This window comes from Arvicola amphibius, chromosome 6 (assembly GCF_903992535.2).
Source record: "Arvicola amphibius chromosome 6, mArvAmp1.2, whole genome shotgun sequence".
NCBI classification, from domain to species: domain Eukaryota; kingdom Metazoa; phylum Chordata; class Mammalia; order Rodentia; family Cricetidae; genus Arvicola; species Arvicola amphibius.
Genome location: NC_052052.2, coordinates 80,268,405 through 80,288,841, shown reverse-complemented (window position 1 = coordinate 80,288,841; position 20,437 = coordinate 80,268,405). Strand labels below are relative to the sequence as shown.

At 39.4% G+C, this 20,437-nt stretch overlaps 1 protein-coding gene across 3 annotated transcripts in view; it reads right to left on the bottom strand.

Annotated features, from left to right (window-relative positions):
• Astn2 (astrotactin 2) overlaps positions 1-20,437 on the bottom strand; it is a 980,272-nt gene that overhangs the window by 397,481 nt on the left and 562,354 nt on the right. For all 3 annotated transcript variants that reach the window (XM_038333150.1, XM_038333151.2, XM_038333152.2), the window contains one exon: positions 2,035-2,185. In XM_038333150.1, coding sequence (XP_038189078.1) covers positions 2,035-2,185 — 151 coding nt within the window. The remainder of the gene's footprint in view (positions 1-2,034; positions 2,186-20,437) is intronic.

Below are 20,437 nucleotides of genomic sequence, written 5' to 3'. Positions count from 1 at the left end.
CGAGTGAGTAAGAAGGGTGTTTTATCCCACAGGACTCAGAGTGTGATATGGAGGAAAGCAGCACTAGGAAGAGAAAAGCAGTTCTAACGTGGTGACTCGAGCCTCCTAAGTCAGGTGTGTGCCTGAACGTTACCTAAGGCAATGTGGTTTTACTTTTTTGCTTGAAATACTCTGTGTCAACTTTCTGTCACTTACAGTCCTGAAAACTGAAGTGACTAAACTCTGCACCCACCTCTTAAGAAAGCCCTGTTGATTCCTGAATCTAAAATACAGTTTTGTTGCATCTTTTCATATTCTAGGAGCTTCTTTTACTTGTCTCTTAAGCTTTGCCTGTTTCCTCACTGCTACAGGGATGTGCTAACGGTTTATTCCATCTTTCCTGGCTCACCGTGGAGAACTCAGTCCAGAACGGTTCCCATTACTGACCCTGCCTCTTTCTGCTTCCTGTTCTAACTAAGATGAATATTGTGGTATGCTGAGTTGAGTCAACAGATTTCCTGAGTTCTCACTCAGATTATTGGTTGAGACAAACCCACTGCAGTCTGAACTATAAAATATTCCAGTTGATGTATGTAAGAAAAAAAAGATAGGTATAGACAATAGCAAGATCACTACTACTTGCTCCGTGGGAGGAGGACGCCTTCAGAAGGGACAAAGATCTGAAAGCATGTCCACTGATTTGCTCCAAGGGCTGGCAGAGCAATTGATTATAAGTGAAGGTTAGGAAGCATTAAACAAGCAGTGCATTCAAAGAATAGCATCTAATCTGGTCCACTTTAGCATGGAATGAAGTCAAGTGAGGAGCGATGTGCAAGGAGGGCTTGGGCAGGAGCCAAATGAAGAGTGCTGAATGCCAGGCTGAGCCTGCCTGCCAATTGCAATGCTTTACAAATGTATATCTGGACTCTACCCATTTCAGCACACACGTACACATATCCATACATACACACATATCTACTTGTTAAAACCTGTAGTTCATGATACATGTACCCCTCTATAGTTGTAGCTCCAGAACTTAAAATTTGGACAACTACTCTAGGTCATTTTTAAAAAATAAACTATCAATTTCAGAATAAACAACAGGGATCTTCACTTATCTTCTACTGTGTTGTTATTTCACACTAGATACTAGCATCCCATGAAAGAAAAGGTCTCTTCACTTTACCTTCACCCCCTGTCTTGTACATCTGTACCATTTTCTTAATACCAAATTGAGCCATGCTTGCAAAGCCATTTCTGATATTACTTCCCAAAGAAGTCTATTACTAATCTTGGGTGTCAGCTGTCACATCTTCTAAACCACACCAAAGAATCCATACTTGGTACCATTTTCATCTTTTTGACATTCCCCTGCTTGCACCATGTTGACAGAGCTAAGACAGGTTGTGTTTTAATAGCAGAAGCACTACAAGCTTCTAGAATCCAAAACCTCTTAGGAAGGACACTTAATTTATACTATCTCATTTCCTTTTTCTAAAATTTCTAAAATGTAACTTTAATCATCCCACTTCACAGAAGAGAAAACTCCAGAAGCCAGATAATTGGAGGACACAGAAGCAGTAACTTTGAGCACCGTGATCCTCTTTCACCTATATCCTCTTGCAGAAGGGGGTCCAGTACATGAAAAGTGATGGAGGAGGGATATCTGTCTATGTGTTACTTTCATTGGTTAATAAAGAAACTGCTTTGGCTTTTTGATAGGGCAAGATTTAGATAGGTGGAGTAGAATAAAGAGAATGCTGGGAGAAAGAAGCCGAGTCAGGCAGATGCCATAGCTCTCCTCTCCAAGATGGATGCAGGCTAGAATCTTCTGGGTAAGCCACCATTTCGTGGTGCTACACAGATTATTAGAAATGGGTTAATCAAGATGTGAGAATTAGCCAATAAGAGGTTGGAGCTAATGGACCAGGCAGTGTTTAAATGAATACAATTGTGTGTTGTTATTTCTGGTATAAAGCTAGCAGTGTGGGAGCCGGGTGGCAAAAGACAGCCCACCGCTCCCCACTACAGAAAAGCTCTGGAGCAATGACTCACCACACATCCTGAGGAGTCCACCTGGCGGTCAGACACACACTTGAAGTTGCGGGTGCATCCCCCGTTGTTCCTTGAGCAGTCACGAACTGGACCAAAGGAGGACAGCAGGTCATTGATGGTTTCAAAGTAGGTGGACAGCATCGCTTCTTCCCTTGGAAAAAAGAGCATGGTTAAACCTCAGCAATACCTGCATCACTGCTTTTGAAAAATTAATAAATATTCAACACACTTGAAATCATTATTTATTTTTTATAATTAAAAAAATAAGACAAATAAGGGGTTAAAGGAGAAAACAGTGATGAGCATACTGCTTACACCCTACTTTGATTTAAAAAAGAGATTTACATCTTGTTTATATATTTTTCCATTTATCCACATAACTATGGAAGGTGGTTGGTTATGAGATTTCCATTTTATCAGTAAAGGAGCTGTATTAGAAATCTGAATATTCTTTGCTAAGGACCACCAATCTTATAGTATAACAGAACCAAAGTTTGCATCAAGTTCCACCCATATCCCACCCCCACAAAAGGAAATTGCATCCATGAGAATACTCAGCACTTGACCATATGTTTGCACAATTTTTAGAAACCTCTGCACAGCAACTCTATGATTCAATTTATAAAACTGTGGCTACAAAAGGTTGTAGGATTTGACTACAAACTGTACAGGCTATATAAGAGAGCCAAGGAAAAATTCAAGATTATGGCCCTCAAACACCAGAACATTGTTTTCAAACCTTTGCATTCAGCTTGTACTGTTAACTGTCAATAACTCTTGTTGGGAGTTGCATGAGATTCCCTCCAATGAGATTCCTCCAAGATACTGTTCTTTATAGACCTGCCACAAGTATGATGGTATTCCATAATGATATAGGTGTGTCTCCTATCTATCTGATGATTTCATTGGTTAATTAATAAAGAAACTGCTTGGCCTGATAGGTTAGAACATAGGTAGGTGGAGTAAACAGAACAGAATGCTGGAAAGAAGGAGTGAGGCAGACATCTCAAGCAGATGCCAGGCCTCTCCTCTCTGAGACAGTCGCCATGAAGCCAGCCACCAGGTCAGACATGCTGAATCTTTCCCAGTAAGACACCACTTCGTGGTGCTGAACAGATTATTAGAAATGGGTTAATCAAGATGTGAGAATTAGACAATAAGATGCTGGGACTAATGGGCCAGGCAGTGTTTAAATGAACACAGTTTTTGTGTTGTTATTTCCGGGACTAAGCTAGCTATGTGGGAGCTGGGTGGGATGAAAAGCAGGACTGCCCGAAGCTCACCACTACACCATAAGATGGATTCTATAATATAGGCAGTAAAGACAAAAGTTTTCGGTTGTTATTTAATGGATAAAGAACTCCTCTGAAGTGATATGCTTGCACTGGGGTAGACATGATTTGTTGTGGAATATTTGTACAGTGTGTAAAGATTGGTATAATAAAAATCTGAATAGCCAATAGCTAGATAACAAGAGGGACATTCAGGCAAAGAGAGAACACTTGGGGGAAGAAAACTGGAGTCACCAGTCAGATGTAGAGAAAGCAGGGTGGGCAGTATGGAGATGAGGTAATGAGATATATGGAAAATGTAGATTTTCAAAAAGGGGTTAATTAAAATTATAAAAACTAGTTAAGAAAAGTCTAATCTAAGGCTGAGATTTTATAATTAATAATGTCTCCAAGTCATTATTTGCAGGCTGGTAGTCCTAACAAGGATGTAGTACTACTATATATGGTCCCAACATGGAGCTAGAATATCCAAACATAGGACCTGAGAAAGTTAAGAAAAGTTCTGAACAAGAAGCCAGATGTGGCTTTCTAGTTTTATAGTATCTCAGGTGCTTGCATTGCACAGAGATGTGGCTCCCTGTAGAAGGAGCAGCGAAGCTGCGTCCCACCATGCGGCAGCTGGCTAGCTTTATACCCGAAATAATTACACAGAAACTGTATTCTTTTAAACACTGCCTGGCCCATTATGACTAGCTTCTTATTGTCTAATTCTCACATCTTGCTTTAACCCATTTCTAATAATCTGTGTAGTACCACGAAGTGGTGTCTTACCAGGAAAGATTCAGCATGTCTGACCTGGCAGCTGGCTTCATCACATCTGGTTCTAGAGGCAGGGCAATTGTCTGACTAACTTAGGAGAGGTGTGGCATCTGACTGAGCCATCTACCTCACTTCCTTCTTCCTGTTCTGTCTACTCCACCCACCTATGTTCTAACCTATTAGGCCAAGCAGTTTTCTTTATTAATTAACCAATGAAATCAACAGATTGATAGAAGACAAACCTACATCAGCTCCCAGCCTCTGCCGATGAGTTGGAACCAGCCACAAGTGCCATGTAAGTGGAACTGTGCAGCATTTGGACTGGCCCTTTAAGGTTTGGCTCACGCAGTCAGAGAATGCAGCAGACAGACAGAAATTCAGGTCCAGATACAGAAAGCTAATGAAAAGATACAATATGCTTTAAAAGGTGCTTGGGTACTGAAGAAAGAAAAAAGAAAGGATATAGACAGTCCAAAAAGAAAATAAATAGTTCACAAATAATAAAATTAATTTTTAAGTAAATTAAACAAAAATGAATAATCCACTAAGGATAGGAAATATTATAGTACAGAGAGCTTGGTCCTTAATATTGAATGTTTTTATAATGGGAGGTTTCTCTCCTACCCACCAGTTCCTGAATAACTACTCTGAGGCTCAATATTAATTACAGACTATTTGACCTATTAACACAGACTTATTATTAACTAGCTCTTGCAACTTAAATTAACCCATTTCTATTTTTCTATGGATTGCCATGTGGCCATGGCTTTTTACCTCACATTTTGCTTCTCCAGTGGCTGATGTCATCTCCCTGACTCTGCCTTCTTTTTTTCCTTTTTCTTTGCTTGGATTTCCTACCTGGCTCTATTCTGTCTGGATATTGGCCAGATCTTCTTCTTTATTAATTAACAGTAATAAGACATATTCACATCATACAAAAGGGCATGCAACATCATCTCCGCTTTTCTGTCCAATTAACAAAGAAGGTTTTAACTTTAACATTGTAAAATTACATACAACAAAATTTTTACCAAGCAAGAATTACAGTTACAAAGTTAGTCTATTTGTATTTGAAAAAATTAAAGGAAATACTCTATCATCTATCCTATCTTTGTGAGTCTAAAGTTTAATATCTAGTGGTTTATCTTTTATCATAACTAAGGAAAAATTCTAATTATAATTATCTAGTTTTCAACTCCATCAAAGATCCCAGAAGGATACCTGAATAACCAGGAAGAGCATTGTAAGCAACTTTCAAAACTCTAGAAATGACAGAGATATCTGGCTGTCTAGACAGACACTCAAAGTTCTTCTGTAATGTTGGCACATCCATCTTCAGCTTATAGGTCTAAAGTATCTGGCAGGTTTCTCAGTGAAGCAAGAAATTTGAAGGACTGTCCTACCTATTTTGGCAAATTTGTCAGTTGCTCGCTTTCTTTTGTGTCCTGCAGAATGTCTGAAAGACTTTATTTTTGTAAAACAGGAGTAACCTACCTTGTTTTGTTTAGTTCAGCAGTAACTTTTATGTGGGTCCTGTATTCAGTTTATGCAGAATATTGTCAATCAGTCCAGGCAAGAACATATTCTTGCCCAAATGAATAACCTTGTCATTTTGAAAGCAGGCTGCATAAGGAGCTTCTTTGATGCCCATCATTTTCTTTTTTTTTTTTTTACCGTTTACCATCATTTTCTTGAAGTAACTGGTGTTGCATGAGCAGACATCTCATGTCCAAAGAATTCTAAGCTATTAAAACATTTCTTTGAAGTATTTGAAGATCTGAAATATGTCTTTGCATATCTAGAAAACCTAACTAACATGACTGTAAGTTTGATTGTATTATAGATGACTATTAATTTGTATGTATGACTATGCATTACATTTTTAAATGAGCTGCATAAATATAATACCTTAAACAAGAGAAAAAATATATGTATTGTATAAGAAAATTGATCTCAAACTTGTATCAGTATACCAAAATCTATACCAATATAAAGCATTTTGAGATTAACAATTGTTCTTTGGATTAAAGCAGATTTAATAATTGCATTTTTCATCATTTCTATATTATATCCCCCTTTTTTTCTTTAGAAGGAGGTTGATTATGACCATTTACCATTTATAAACAACCCCCCTTTAAATGAAAACAAACATTTAAAAGCAATATTTTGGGAATGTGGGAATAGTATTTTATGCTACTTCCTGCTGATTGGGGATGTTAGTAATCTCATGTAATCTTGAGAAAATTTAGAGTTATGATTAAATCTTGACTGTAGTAGTCTGTGTGGCTGCATTGTCTCAGCCATTTGCTTTTAAGCTGTTCTGTATGTTGGTTTACCTGGGTCATCACTCACATCTGTTACCTCTCAGAGGGTCTTACTTGATCAAACCAAATTAGCTTAGAAGAAATCCATATCTTCTCATTTTTAGAAACAAAAACAGAACTTATTTTCCAAGGCAACATATCCTTAGATACACATTTTGAAGTCAAGATATCTCTATGTTGGTTTACTTTAGCAGCCCCCACAATCAAATGTTTCTCTGCAATTAATTCATTAGTAGTCAAAAAATTCAAAGAAAACACAATAGTATACATAATCCAGAATCTCTGTATATCTTCCATTTTTATGTGGCTAATAAACAGAGAATGACAGCTTCGGAGATATTGGATTGTGGAAGGGGCAGTTGAATTAAACCAGTCTATGTACTTTAGAGATGTCAGAAGGTAAGTTGGGAAATGTGTTGCGTCGGGAGAGATGTTGTTCTTTTGTTTCTACAGGAAACAAAAGCTATGGTTTCCTTCAAAATTAATCAAGATTGGATATGACTTCAGGAGACCTCCTAAGGATCTTACTCTACAGACATGAGAGAAAAAGCCAAGAAAGACTAAAAGACATATGTGCTGATCCCTTGACATGGAAACAACTCTGAGACTGAATAATAAACTCTCTAGGCTACAGAGTCCTCATGACTTATTACATGCCATCCTTTCATATGCCATGTGTAGATATTTATATTACAGTTTGGTCCAAACAGACTTATAAAGTTGACAAATGTCTTTTACCTGCTCAAACATAGAACAAAAAAGTCATTTTTAACTGACTTGTGCACACTGCATACTACATACTGTGCTAAAGCAGATATATATATATATATACATATATATATATATATAGTTAAAAAGGAGACTCATTAATCCTATCTTTTTGATATGTATATATATATATATATATATATATATATATATATATATATATAGTGTGTGTGTGTGTGTGTGTGTGTTACATTTAAAATTTATGTGTTTTCAAAAGGAAAATGAGAACAAAGGAACAAACACCAACAAAGACAAATAGCCCAGGTCATCCAGCTTCTCAGGGTGACTCTGTTGCCAGTTCCTCAAAATTCTGCATCTGGAAAAATCTCAAGGCTTCTAGATGTGATGGTCTGTCCTCACAGACTATTCCAGCCATGACTTCAGAAAAACTCTACACTTTTCCATCACACAGAAATTAAACAAAAAAATCCCAGTTAACCCTCCCAGAACTTAACCATTATCTCAGTTTTGTCAGAGACCCCTAAAGATGCAATCACCACAGATAACAAGAAACAATCTAGAGATACAACACTCACATTGCCAAGACGTGCGGTTGGTGGTTTATGGTCATTTTGTGGATGTCTGCCATTGTTTAGGGGGTTGATTACAAGTTGTTATTGGTCATGGTCATGGAGGGAACTAGGAAAAGGAATTAGACTCAGGAATCTCATTCCAAAGGGAAAAATGAGGCATTTTAAATGATAGAATAAAAGAGTAGATTAATCAATCTCCTTTCTAACTAAAAAAAGCAACTACAAGTTGGTATGGATTTTTATATATTGATATAAATTTAAGGTTATTTTTGCTACACTGTATATATGTTCTACTTTTGTTTAAGGTACATTTAAAAGTGTAATGGAAACTTATAGTCCTTGAAACTTATCATTACAAACTATTTAGGATAATTAAGCAATACCAGTTAGTTGTTAGTCATCTAGAAATCAAATATGTGGTCATGTTAGGTATGTCTTCAAAGTCAAACAGAGATATATTTTACATAAACAGGTGGTCTTCAAATGTTTTAGAGACATACAGAATATGACATTTAAAAGTTTTCAATAACATAAGACTTTTCATAACAGTGAGACATGTCTCTTCCCGGCAGCATATATTTAATTCAAAAAAAGATGACAGGCATTAAAGAACCTTTATATGGAGTATGCTTTCATTGTGCAAAGCTAGGCACTGGGCAAGAAACTGCCTTTTCTTCTAGTGCTAACAGTATGCTGTTCAAATTGGACAATCAGGAAACAAAATAAATGACTCTCAAACTTTACCAAAACAAGATAGGAGAGTCATTCAAAATTCCTCCTTCACAGAAAAGTCTATCATATTTTCTAGGCCTGCAGGTTGAAGGTGGATACCCCAGCATTGCAGAGGAACCCTGTGTGACTGTACAATCAGCCGGATGTCTTTATCCTTTCTATAGTTTTGGAAGTTGTTTGCTCTGTGCTTCCTGTTTACTCAGTCAATGTTTAATCCTTCTTGGGTCTCTGGTGGTGATTGAACACTAGATATTACCAAGGAAATTTTAAAAAGAGACATAAAGTTTATAAATGTTGAAAGACATTAAAGTTTAAGTTGTTTATCTAAGAAAGTATTTTGAGGTCTAAAAAGTATTTTTAGGATGGTAATACAGGATACAATAAAAATTGGTTTAGGCAAAAACTTTATATTCCTCAAGATAGAATAGAAATATAATATTTTCTCCAAATGTGCCAAATATTAATGAACTGGACATTGTGAATTTTATTCTTACCTGAGAATTGTTTTAATTGCATATAGTTTTACTATGTTAGATTTAAAACTTTCCTTTTATTTAGACAAAAGAAGGAAATGCTGTGGGATACTTGTATACTGTGAAGGTATATTGCTGTCACTGATGTAATAAAAGCCTGAACAGCCAATGGCTAGGCAAGGGATTATATGTGGGACTTCCTGAAAGAGAGAGAACTCTGAGAAGAACAACAGCAGGGTCACCAGCCAGATGTGAAAGAAGCAGGATGGGTAGTATAGAGATGAGGTAACAAGTTACGTGGAAGAACATAGATTAAAAATATGGGTTAATTTAAGTTATGGAAATTAGTTAGGATCAAGCATAAGCTAAGGCCAAGCTTTCATAATTAACAAATAGTTTCCATGTCATTACTTGAGGCTGGTGGTCCGAGCGAGAAAGTGCTCCTACAATGATAACTACACAGGCAATGATTACTAAGAAGCCCTTACTGTTGGTGGGGAAAGGCAGTGTCTTCTCCCATTGAGATGTGGTTCAGAGACCCCAGAATGGAAAAATGGAATCATAGTAGCAGAAAGAGCTGATAATAGATACTAGCAATGATGAGTCCCGTTCATTCTCTGTTCAAGCCTGGAGTTCCAGTTTGAATTTCCAAACTCATTTTCTTTTTCTAATCTTACTCCTTTCTGTCTGGTAACTATATTGATTGGCACTGAACTTGGCAGGCCCTAGTTCTTATTAGATATTCCTTTGTTCAGTAACTCCTCGGTCCTTCCACAAGGTACCTAGAGTTGTTTTCTTGTCCCTCACGGCTCTTCATAATTCCTTTCTTGGATACCTGTTTGTGATGGCTTCTTTTAGTTATCACCTGAGTACACCTGGAATTAATTAACACCCAAGCTTCTGGGTATACCTGCGAGGGATTTTTTTTCAATTAAGTTATTTGAAGTGGGAATGCCAATTTATAAACTGGGCCACACCTTCTGTTGGCAATTCGTATAACGGACATGGAAGAAGAAAGCTTATTTTTTTGCAGACTCTCTCTAGCTCTCTCAGGCAAGTCCACTCCTTCACTGATATTAGAGTCTATTTATTTAAGGTTCTTATATATACTGAAGATCAGTTGAGACACCCAGCATCATGGACTGAAAAACTACTGGATTTTTGGACCTTCCTTTTGTAGACAGCCATTGTTGGACTACCTGGACTACAGACTGTAAGACAGTTTAGTATGTCAAATATACATACATACACACACGCACGCACATATATATATATATATACATATATATATATATATATATTCATGTTTATGTGTATATATGCTTCCTTGGCCCTCATGGCTCTTCATAATCTTTTTGCTGAATGTATATATATGTATATATATATATATGCATAATATATATATGCATACACACAAACATACACACATATAATTGGCAAAAACAAACAAAAGTTTCTGTTGGTATTTTATGAAATGTATATTTATCAACATTCATTTGATTAGTTCTGTTCCTCTAGAGAACCCTAACTAGTACACTAATCAACCATATTTACCCTATCCTCATATTTTCTACTGCTTGGTTTTCTGCTTCTCATTATTTGAAAAATGAATTTTAAGTCAATTGTCATAAAAACAGATTCTGGAATGCAGTTATACACAGGGGGATGATTGTGGACCCCTCTTGGGAGATGCATTTGCACAAAGAGAGCAAGTCAAGATTTGGTAAAAGACCCACAGTAAAGACTCAGCTGATCCCATGGGGAGCTCAGGGGTTGGAGAGGATCTTTATTGACATACCAGATGATAATAAGAGATCTGGACCTCTGCATTTCCACATCTTCTGACCATTTCAAGGACTATAATCTGGAATTGAGCAAGTGGGTACTATTGGGCAAGGCATTTTCCTTTGGCTGATGGGACATGAAAGATTCAAGGCATCAACCACCTATGCTTCTATCTAGAGGATTAATAGTCACAGCCAGAAGACAGAAGACGGATCAGTATGTGCAGAGTGAGAGGTACCCAAAATGCTTGGAAACAGAAATGTAGCCTACTCAAGAGTAGGAAGCAGTGTAGACTGCATAGACTTAACTTATTCAGCACCCCAATCCAAAATCTAAAGTTCAAAATGCTATAAAATCTGCAATTTTGAGCATCATCTCACAACCTGTATCCCTTCACATCTCTCAGAATGTTTAATCACATTTTCCTTCAGAGATACTCATTTCCAAATTCTTTTCCTGATGAAATACCAAGATACCTTGAAACTGATTAGATTCATTCATTCACTCATATATACATACATGTATACATATATTTTACATGCTTATTAACTAGCAAGTTAATACACACTAGACCTTATCTATGTCCTGGAATACAGCAATTGCCCTGGACAAGTCCTTATGTATGGCTATACCTACTTGTTATCTTATTGATAGAGTCTTCTCTTCTCACTGGATGGAATTCCTTTATCTTGTGAATACACTGCTTAAGTCTATGATATAAATAATTGTTATTACCACTTCCACTGTCTGCTAGGGAGACTGTATGCTTTTGGAGGAAAAGGTTTAGGATTTATTCATTCATATATAGTTCTCCAAACAGAGCCTAGAGAAATATGGGCTAGGTATTTTCAAATGAAACAAAGAAGACACCAGAAAACAGATTCAGGCTCCATAAAACCTGTATTTTTGTAAAGATTCTATCCAGGTAGTACATGCTTCTCCATGTTCTGACCTTTTTTCTTTTTCCAGGTCCTTCTTGTTGTTCTATAGATAGAGACAGTGGAGATAACATAAGCCAACTTGTGTGACTATCCCTAACTTAGGATGGACATAGGTGACAAGTATGTGGAGGGGATTTAACAGTCATAAAATGAAGTTCTTAGAAAACTTGTCATGTTTGATGAGTGGAAAGAGGTGAAGATATTGGGAAGATACAAAGTTTTAAAATGTCGACACAACCAGAGGTATTAGAAAAGGCAAGGGCAAATGGGAGATATAAGCAAAAGAAATGGGATTTGAGAAAATGAGAACAAGAAAGGAGACAAGCATAGAGAAATGGATAGGAAAAGAGAGAAACTGAGGCACAGATACAGTCTCTTAGAGCAAGATGAGTAAAGAGAAGTAGAAAAGAGATAGGAAGACTGAGAGATAGGCAGGCAGCCCAGCAGGGATGGCAATACATACACAGGGAAGAGTTCATCAGAGATTAAATGCCAGTCAAATGGGGAAAGAAGAAGTATATAAAGGCAGAGATAAAAATGGAGATAGAATAAGCGGAAGAGAAATAAAAGACTAAGAAAATAGTTAGAGAGAGAAGAGGCAGGGATAGAGAAAAGATGAAAAAGATTCAGAAAGACATAGAGGTAAGTGAAAGACAGTGTGAAAAATAAAAGACTGACAGAGAAAAACAATGAGAAGTAAAAACTAAGCAAAAGATGCCACCTTTCCACAGGACCTGGAGGCTATAGATGAGCAGAGTGCTAGCTCTTAAAAAGATCCATTCTGCATGGACATCAGTTAGACATGCAGAGCACTACCTAACACACAAAGGCCTGACACACCGCTCTTGCTAAGCCGAGAGTAGCAATTATGTCCAGACAGGAAATGAAACAGCTAAGCATACAGAGAAAAGGAGGTCAGGGCAGATAACACATTTTGTCTTCTCCTTAAAGCCAGAAAACTCAATCCATCATGCTGGGCTGAGTGTAGGTTTGGGGTCTGTTGTGTTTCTGAGCTGCTCCTGTAGCATGGGGAGGGGTGTGAATAAAGCATTCGACGAGTGCCCCAGAGACAGGGGCAAGTCCCATTGATAGGTGTGGGATAAGGGTACCAGAAGACCTGCATGAGAATCCAGTTCTTGAAAAAAATCACCACCATCTTGCCAATGCGTGATTTGGGGCACATTCTGTGATGCTTCCCTTCCTATGCAGTTCCTTGTGATTTTCTAATAGCCCTGTCAGCTACAGATTTTTTCCTTCCATTGGGCAGCTGCAGGGAGTGGATTTTAGGGGAGGTTTGTCACTTTCCCTGGTCACTCAGGCAGGGGAACGCTGTGCATACATATCCACTGGAGTTTTTCCATGCCACAATTAAACATCAAAAAATTGTTCTTGATGGCAGTTTAGAGCTCCCATAGCAGTTAAAGCAGTAAACATCAGTGTCCAGTTCCTCTATGGCTTAGAGGAAGATGGATGAGAAAAGTCTGTTTGTTCTCTATGCAATTCCCACACTGTTTTCTGGCCCCTCGTTGTGTGATCCGCAACACTATCAACCAGCACAGGAATGAAAGGTCCAAGCACTGTGTTTCTTCATTGGAGCTGCAAAACAAATACCACAAACTGGATCAACTGGGCACATCCTATCCCAGGTGTGGAGATTTTACGTCCCAGGCGATGGAGGTATTGACAGAGCCATGGTTCCTCAGCACCATATGAGGGTAATCCGTCTTTGTTTCTTCAGAACGCCCGAGGGCTCCTGACCACTCTCAGCTCTCCTTTTCCTGGCTTTGGACTTCATGATCCGATATCTGCCAATATCTTGTAACAGGAGAATTTCAAGGCTTTCTTCCTTGTGTCTGCGTGTACTTCCCTCTCCTTTAAAGTACATTGCTCCTGGCAGTGGTGGCACTCGGGAGGCAGAGGGAGGCAGATCTCTGTGAGTTCTACACCAGCCTGGTCTACAAGAGCTAGTGCCAGGACAGGCTCCAAAGCTACACAGAGAAACCCTATCTTGAAAAACCAAAACAGAAAAATAAATAAAGGACATTGCTAATTTCTAAGATGTGAAAGTTTGTAATGCATCCAAAATTCATGCTGAAACTTAATAACATATCATGTATAATTTATACATAGGGCCTTCAGGAGGTGATGATGATAGAAGGTGGAGACAAGGCAAGCAGAATCAGACGCCCTAATGGGGGTACTCAAGCCCTTCGACCACCCCCCACGAGTTAAATGGAGTTGTAACTTTTCACCCTTTCAGAGGACACAGTCATCAAGATGCCATCTTGGGAGTGAAGACCAGATTCTCACCAGACAATGACCCTGTTGGTATTTTGATTGTGGACCGCCTAGCTCTGGGATTATGAGAAATAGATTTCTGTTCTTTACAAACTAACCAGCCTATATGTTTTGTTACAGCAGAAGAAGGAGCTAAGACATCATCCTATTAGATTGAGGGCACAAAAACCTTGAATTCAGTGCTGCCTGCTTCCAACAGTCACATTTTTTCTTCTATGTGAAGTCTCTTCTGAACCTCTGTTTTCTTATCTATAAAATGGGAGCTATGTCTGTTTTGCTTTTAACTCTAGACTGTTATAAAAATACAATAACTTGATATATACAAATGTGTTCTCAAAACTTGAAAACACACTCACTCTTCGTTCATTCAATAAGTATTTGAGTACTTACTGCACGGGAGGCACTAGGTTAAGGATGATTCTAGATTTTATTTAACTTCTCTGTAATTTGATATCTTTGCAAAAGTGCAGACATTGTCTACATATTTCCAAGTGTGTTTAAGCCCTCACAACCTAACTCTGCTCCTTTTCTCACTGGAAAACTCTGGCTTCAAAACGAGTCATTCAGACCCCAGCAGATTTGGTGAGACTCCAAATGCCATTAGCTTCCTCAGCTTCTGCGTCACACAGAGTGAGCATTAGGCAGGGCAGCTGTGAACAGATATTACAGGCTGCAGTTAATAGACACCAGGAAAGGTCTGTGCCACTCAGAGATGTGTGAATGCATGACTCAATGCCCGGGCAGTGACAAGCCCTCGCTGACGCACACTTTCTTTCTGAACCACAGTGAAGGAGGAAGATGCAATAGCTACTTGAGATGAGTCAAGTTTTCCTCCCACCTATCTTTCTCAGTACCCCTTGCTGAACTCTCAGACTGTGTCTTAAAAGCTTCATCTGGAATCCCAGACTGCGCTGCAGCAGAATACAAAATGGTGAGAAACTGAGTTGTATTTTTTTTGTTTCTGTTTCTCATTTTTTTAAACATGACTCTTAACTTCAAGCTTCCAGGTTCTTATTAAAGATGGGATTACTAATATCCAGATAACTGAGTTTGCATAAAAAAGAAACTCAGTAATGAGTCTGAACTACTCGGTAATGCCAAGTATAAGGTAAATATCAACTGGTATTGCATAGTATGATAGACATTGTAAAAATCATGCCTTAAAAGTGTGAGGAGCCCAAGCAAGAAATAGGGAGTGCCTGTGATCACATGATCCATTTACCCACGTTAAGTGTTCCATGAGTATCTGACTTATTCTGGGTGCTGGGCTGTTTTTTGGATGAAATATATAGCATGACTAGAGGCAGAAAAACCATGAAGCAATATTGAACCCAGAAACCAAGGATGGGTAGCAACCCATTAAAAAAAAAGGATGGAGCAGAAAATGGAGTTGCACCAGAATGCACAACACTTGGCCTGGAGTAGAAGAGGGTGGATCCTCTGATAGGGGGATGCTCATGAGATGCAAAGGGACTAGATTGTCAAGAAAGCAGGGGCTGCGTGCAAGCTAGGGGCGTCTGTGTCAGGCACTGATGAGTCCTGACCTTTATTGTAGGAGCTGTGGGCTTCATGAAAGGATTCTTGCAGCACTTCTAAAGTTTATTTAGGGTAAGGATGAGGGTGAACAGTTTTTTTTTAAAAAAAATATATAGCAACATCAACTATGACAAGCACTTGGTAATAATAACTGTTTGCATGCATAATGGGAGACACAATAATTTCAGCACTATGAGTGTCCACCCACATACTCTATCCCAAACGCAATCATGCAAATCATAAATCATCCCACTGTACAAAAGAGACTGAGACACCATCTTGAGGATCAGCTTGTTGGAAAAGCAACAAAGACAATGCACATTGTCTGAGAAGGGATAGTGTGGTGGTTTGAATGAGAATGACCCTCAAAGGCTCAGAGACTTGCAAGCTTTGTTCCTAGCTGGTGGAACTGTTGGGGAAGGATTAGAAGTTGTAAGGAGGTGTGTCTCATGGGAGTGGGTGGTTGGGGTTTCAAATGCCCATGTAAGGCTCTCTCTTTCTTTCTCCTGTCCATCTGTTTGCCTCCCTCTCTCCTGTCTGTCTGTCTGTCTGTCTGTCTGTCTGTCTCTCTTTCTCCACTTGTGGGTAATACTCCATACCAGACAGAGGGCTGATCTCCAAAATCTATAAAGAACTCAAGAAACTAGACATCAAAACAACAACAACAACAAAAGAAAAACAATTAAAAATGGGGGTATGGATCTAAACAAAATTCTCAACAGAAGAATCACAAATGGCTAAGATACACTTACAGATTTGTCTAACATCTTTAGCCACCAGGGGAATGCAAATCAAAGCAACTCTGAGATGCCATCTTATGGCTGTCAGGATCCTTAAGATGAAAAAAAAAAACCACTAATAGCAGCTTATATTGGAGAGGATGTGGAATAAGGGGAATACTCCTCCACTGTTGGTGGGAGTGGAAACTTTTATAGACACTTTGGAAATCAATATGACAGTTTCTCTGAAAATTGGGAATCAATATACCTCAAGATGCAGCTATACCAATCTTGAACATATACCCAAAGGATGCTCAATCCTATCACAAGGACATCTACTTAACTATGTTCATAGCAGCGTTATTCCTAATAGACAGAACCTGGAAATAACCTAGATGCCTGTCAATGAAAACTGGATAAAGAAAATGTGGTACATTTACACAATGGATTATTACTCAGTTATAAAAAAATGACTTCATGAAATTTGAAGGCAAATGGATAGAATAGGAAAAAGTCATTCTGAGGTAACACAGACCCTTTAAGACAATCATGGTATTTACTTAATCATAAGTGAATATTAGGTATAAGGGATAGTAATGGATAACTAGGTTACAACCCACAGCTCCAGAGAGGCTAGGTAACAAGGAGGGCCCAAAGAGAGGTGCATGGATTTCTCTGGGAAGGGGAAATAGAAAAGATTTCCTTGGAAAACTTGGGGCAGGGGAAGAGTGGGGGTGGGAGGGTTTGGGCTGGGCAGGTTGGTGGCAGGATGAATGGAGAGCATAATGAAAGAGATATCTTGATAGAGAGTGCCATTTTGGGCTTAGGGAGAAACCTGGTGCCATGAAATTCCCAGGAATCCATGAGGATGACCCCAGCTAAGATTCCTAGCTATAGCAAAAAGGGTACCTTAAACTAGCCATCTCCTGTAATCAGATTGGTGATTATCCTAGTTGTCATTAGAAAGCTTTCATCTAGTAATTAATACAGATGCAGAGATTTGCAGCCAAGCACTGGGCCAAGGTCTGGGAGTCCTGTTGAAGAGATAGAGGAGGGATTGTACAAGCCAGGGGGTCAAGATCATGACAGGGGTACCCACAGAGACAGGTGACCCGAGCTCGTGGGAGCTAATGGATTCTAGACCAACAGTTGCATGGGACCTACCTAAGTTCTCTGAATGTGTGTGACAGCTGTGTAGCTTGATCTGTCTGGGGGACTCTTAGAAGTGGGATCAGGTCCTTAACCTGGTGATTAAGCTAGCTTTTGGGAACCCTTTCCTCATGCTGGGTTGCCTTGCCCAGCCTTGAGGCCAAGGGTGGAGCTTAGTCCTGCCTCAACATGAAGTGCAAAGCTTTGTCGACACCCATGGGAGCCCTGCACCTTTCTGAACAGAGATAGAGGAGAAGTAGACGGAGGTAGAGGGGATGTGGGGGCAGGAGATGAGGAGGGAGGGCAAATATGATCAAGATGTAAAATAAATGTAAGGTTTTAATTAATTAAAAATTGTAAGCTCTCCAGTTAGTACTTCTGTATCATGACTGCCTATGTGCCACCATGTGCCACACAATCATGGTTATGTGTGCACCCTCTGAAACTGTAAGCAGTCCCAATTAAGTGCTTTCTTTTATGAGTTTCCCTGGTCATGGTGTCTCTCCATAGCAATGCAACAAGTAACTAAGACAGACAGGAATTTGCTGGCACTGCTATGGAGGTGAACCCCACCCTTGGCGGGAGAGAATGTTTCACAGCATATCGTATGACAACAAGGCTGGCGTCTTTCGGAAATTTAGGAGCACTTTGATTTCACATGAGCTACCTTATTCAATTCTTGCTTTAGTCCCATAGAGTGCTCTTACTAGCTCGTTTTACTTTTACATAAAAAGCATATGTCCACACAAGTAGTCCTTGCCTCTTGCAGATCTGAGGAGGTTAGCAGAGAACCCAGACCATGAAGCTAGGCTCATCATGTGAGTGTGTCTTGACTTCAGGATCCTTGGTGTTCTGCTTTCTTCTTTATGATTCTTTCTTCTCCAGTGATTCTGGGAGTGGTGTAAAGATGACACTTCATATTCTTCTTCCTCTAGCAATCATAGTTTGCGCTAATTTAGGTGGAGAGAATGGATTGCTGAGCAGAGTGGTCTTATAGCTTCCTGTGAGCATCTTGTGTCTTTGAGTAGCTTGCAATCTCCTGCAAACTAAGAGACTCCTTGCTCACATTCTTGGTATACTGAACATGCTGCAGCTGCTTTCTATATAAGGACATGGCAAAAAAGATCAGAGTAGAACATGGACAAGATTGATTAGCTATGTGGCCTTGGGAACACAGGGAAAAGGATGATGGTACCAATTGCTTATCTGTGAAACAGACAATAGCATTCAACTCATGGGGCTGTGGGTCAGAACTCAATGAGTTAAAAGCTATTAAAGTCTCTCATCATAACCAGGCTCAAATGGGGATCTTCACAGATAGCCAGTATGTTTCAGAATGTATTTGTTCCCTAGATAAATATTTACCCACATTCACCATGTAGGCTGGAGTTGAAATGTACAGCAAAGAGCATGGCAGCTGTGGTTGAAGGTTTGTTAAATGGAACAGACCTGGATAGGCACCTGTCTCTGTAGAAATAGGCGTGTCTGTTCCTAAGCCTAGGCTTATGCTTGGGTACTTCCTACCACTGTGTCTGAGTATCTCTCTCCATGCCTGTTTCTCCATTACGTATCTAAGGATGGAATTATGAACTATGGTGGATGCTTGAAATATTGCAAACCAGAGGAGCATATGGCAGAGATCCGGATCTAATGTACAGTGAAGATGTTGCAGCCAGGGGAAGGTTTCCCTGAAGAGTATGACATCCACAGTCAACTCAGCCTGTAGCCTGATGATCGTAAGCCACAGGGCTTCCTCAGAAGTGTCCTATGATGTCCTGCCCACCTCCACCATTCGCAGTGACAGTGGTGTGCACCTCATCCCCGAGGCCGTCTGTCTTCTTCCCTGTACTTGCTCTTTCTACTCAATGATGGAAATTCTCACCGCCCCTCCCTCCTCGCTCCCTCTCTTTGAAAGTCCCATCATAATTTTTTAAAAAAGAAAAAAAAAACAGCAAACAAGGTTCAGTGACTTAGGGATTATTTATTTATGAAATACCCATGTGGAGTTACAGACGGCCCCCTAGGACTCTTTTCCCAGAGAGGAGCTCATTATGACAGCATCAGTGGTGGGAGGCCTCATTTTTCTAGAGGACTTTCTTAGCAAGCCAGCTCCTCTCCCCCAGCTGTAATTGCTCCAGGCTGATGGGAGGTGGGAAGTTTTGTAGAGCCTGGGGTGGCAGACAGACAGTAGAGCCCCCATTAAACAGCAGATGAGCCCACATCACCTGGAAGGGAAAGCTTCAGCCTGGGGTGACAAGTGCAGGATCTAAGTCCAGCTCTGTCTCCCTCGGCTCTGTGTCTGCCACTATCTTTGGGTCTCTCATTCCACACTAGAACATTAATGGGGTGACCTCAAGAGTCTTTCCAGTTTCAGTTGTCCATAATATTTTATGGCTCCTCAGAAAGATTGTGAGCTGCTTTCAGCTGTCCACTGTCCTTGTCAAAGATAAGGTAAAAGTATAAGAACACAGGGGGATGATCACACCCGAGGAAATGAAGGAGCTTATAGCAATCAGCAGTGAAATATTAAATAAATACCAGAATATCACTGTGAAGAATATGAGGGCTCAAAACATAACCCTGCCATTTATTAACCCTCTGAGTGTCACTTCTTTCTACAGAAAATGTGGACAATAATACCTAATTCTGATGTTACCAAGCAGACCCAGAGATAATGACAATTTCAAGGAGGGAAGACATGTGTCATACTCCACATTGACCAATGTCATAAACAGCATCTTAAAATCAGAATGATTTAAAACCATAATGAATAGTTAAATCAGAATACATGAATGTATCAATGGGTGGGTACATGAAAACACCCTGCAAGCGCAAGACCTAAAGCAGGCCACTGTACTCACTTCGACTTAGGGATGACCACTACCAGCCACAGCAGGCTTTCCCTACAGCCTGAAAAGCACTCAAGTCCAGAGAATATTCTTGCATGTGTTTTTGCAATAATATTCAGAATTCTTTCTCAGTCTAGTAAAGCCTGAGGCCCCACACATCTTATAATCCTGTTTTGCAGCCTTCTAAAAGAAATCATTTATCAAAATCTTTTTTAAAAACACTACTTGTAACAAAATAATATATA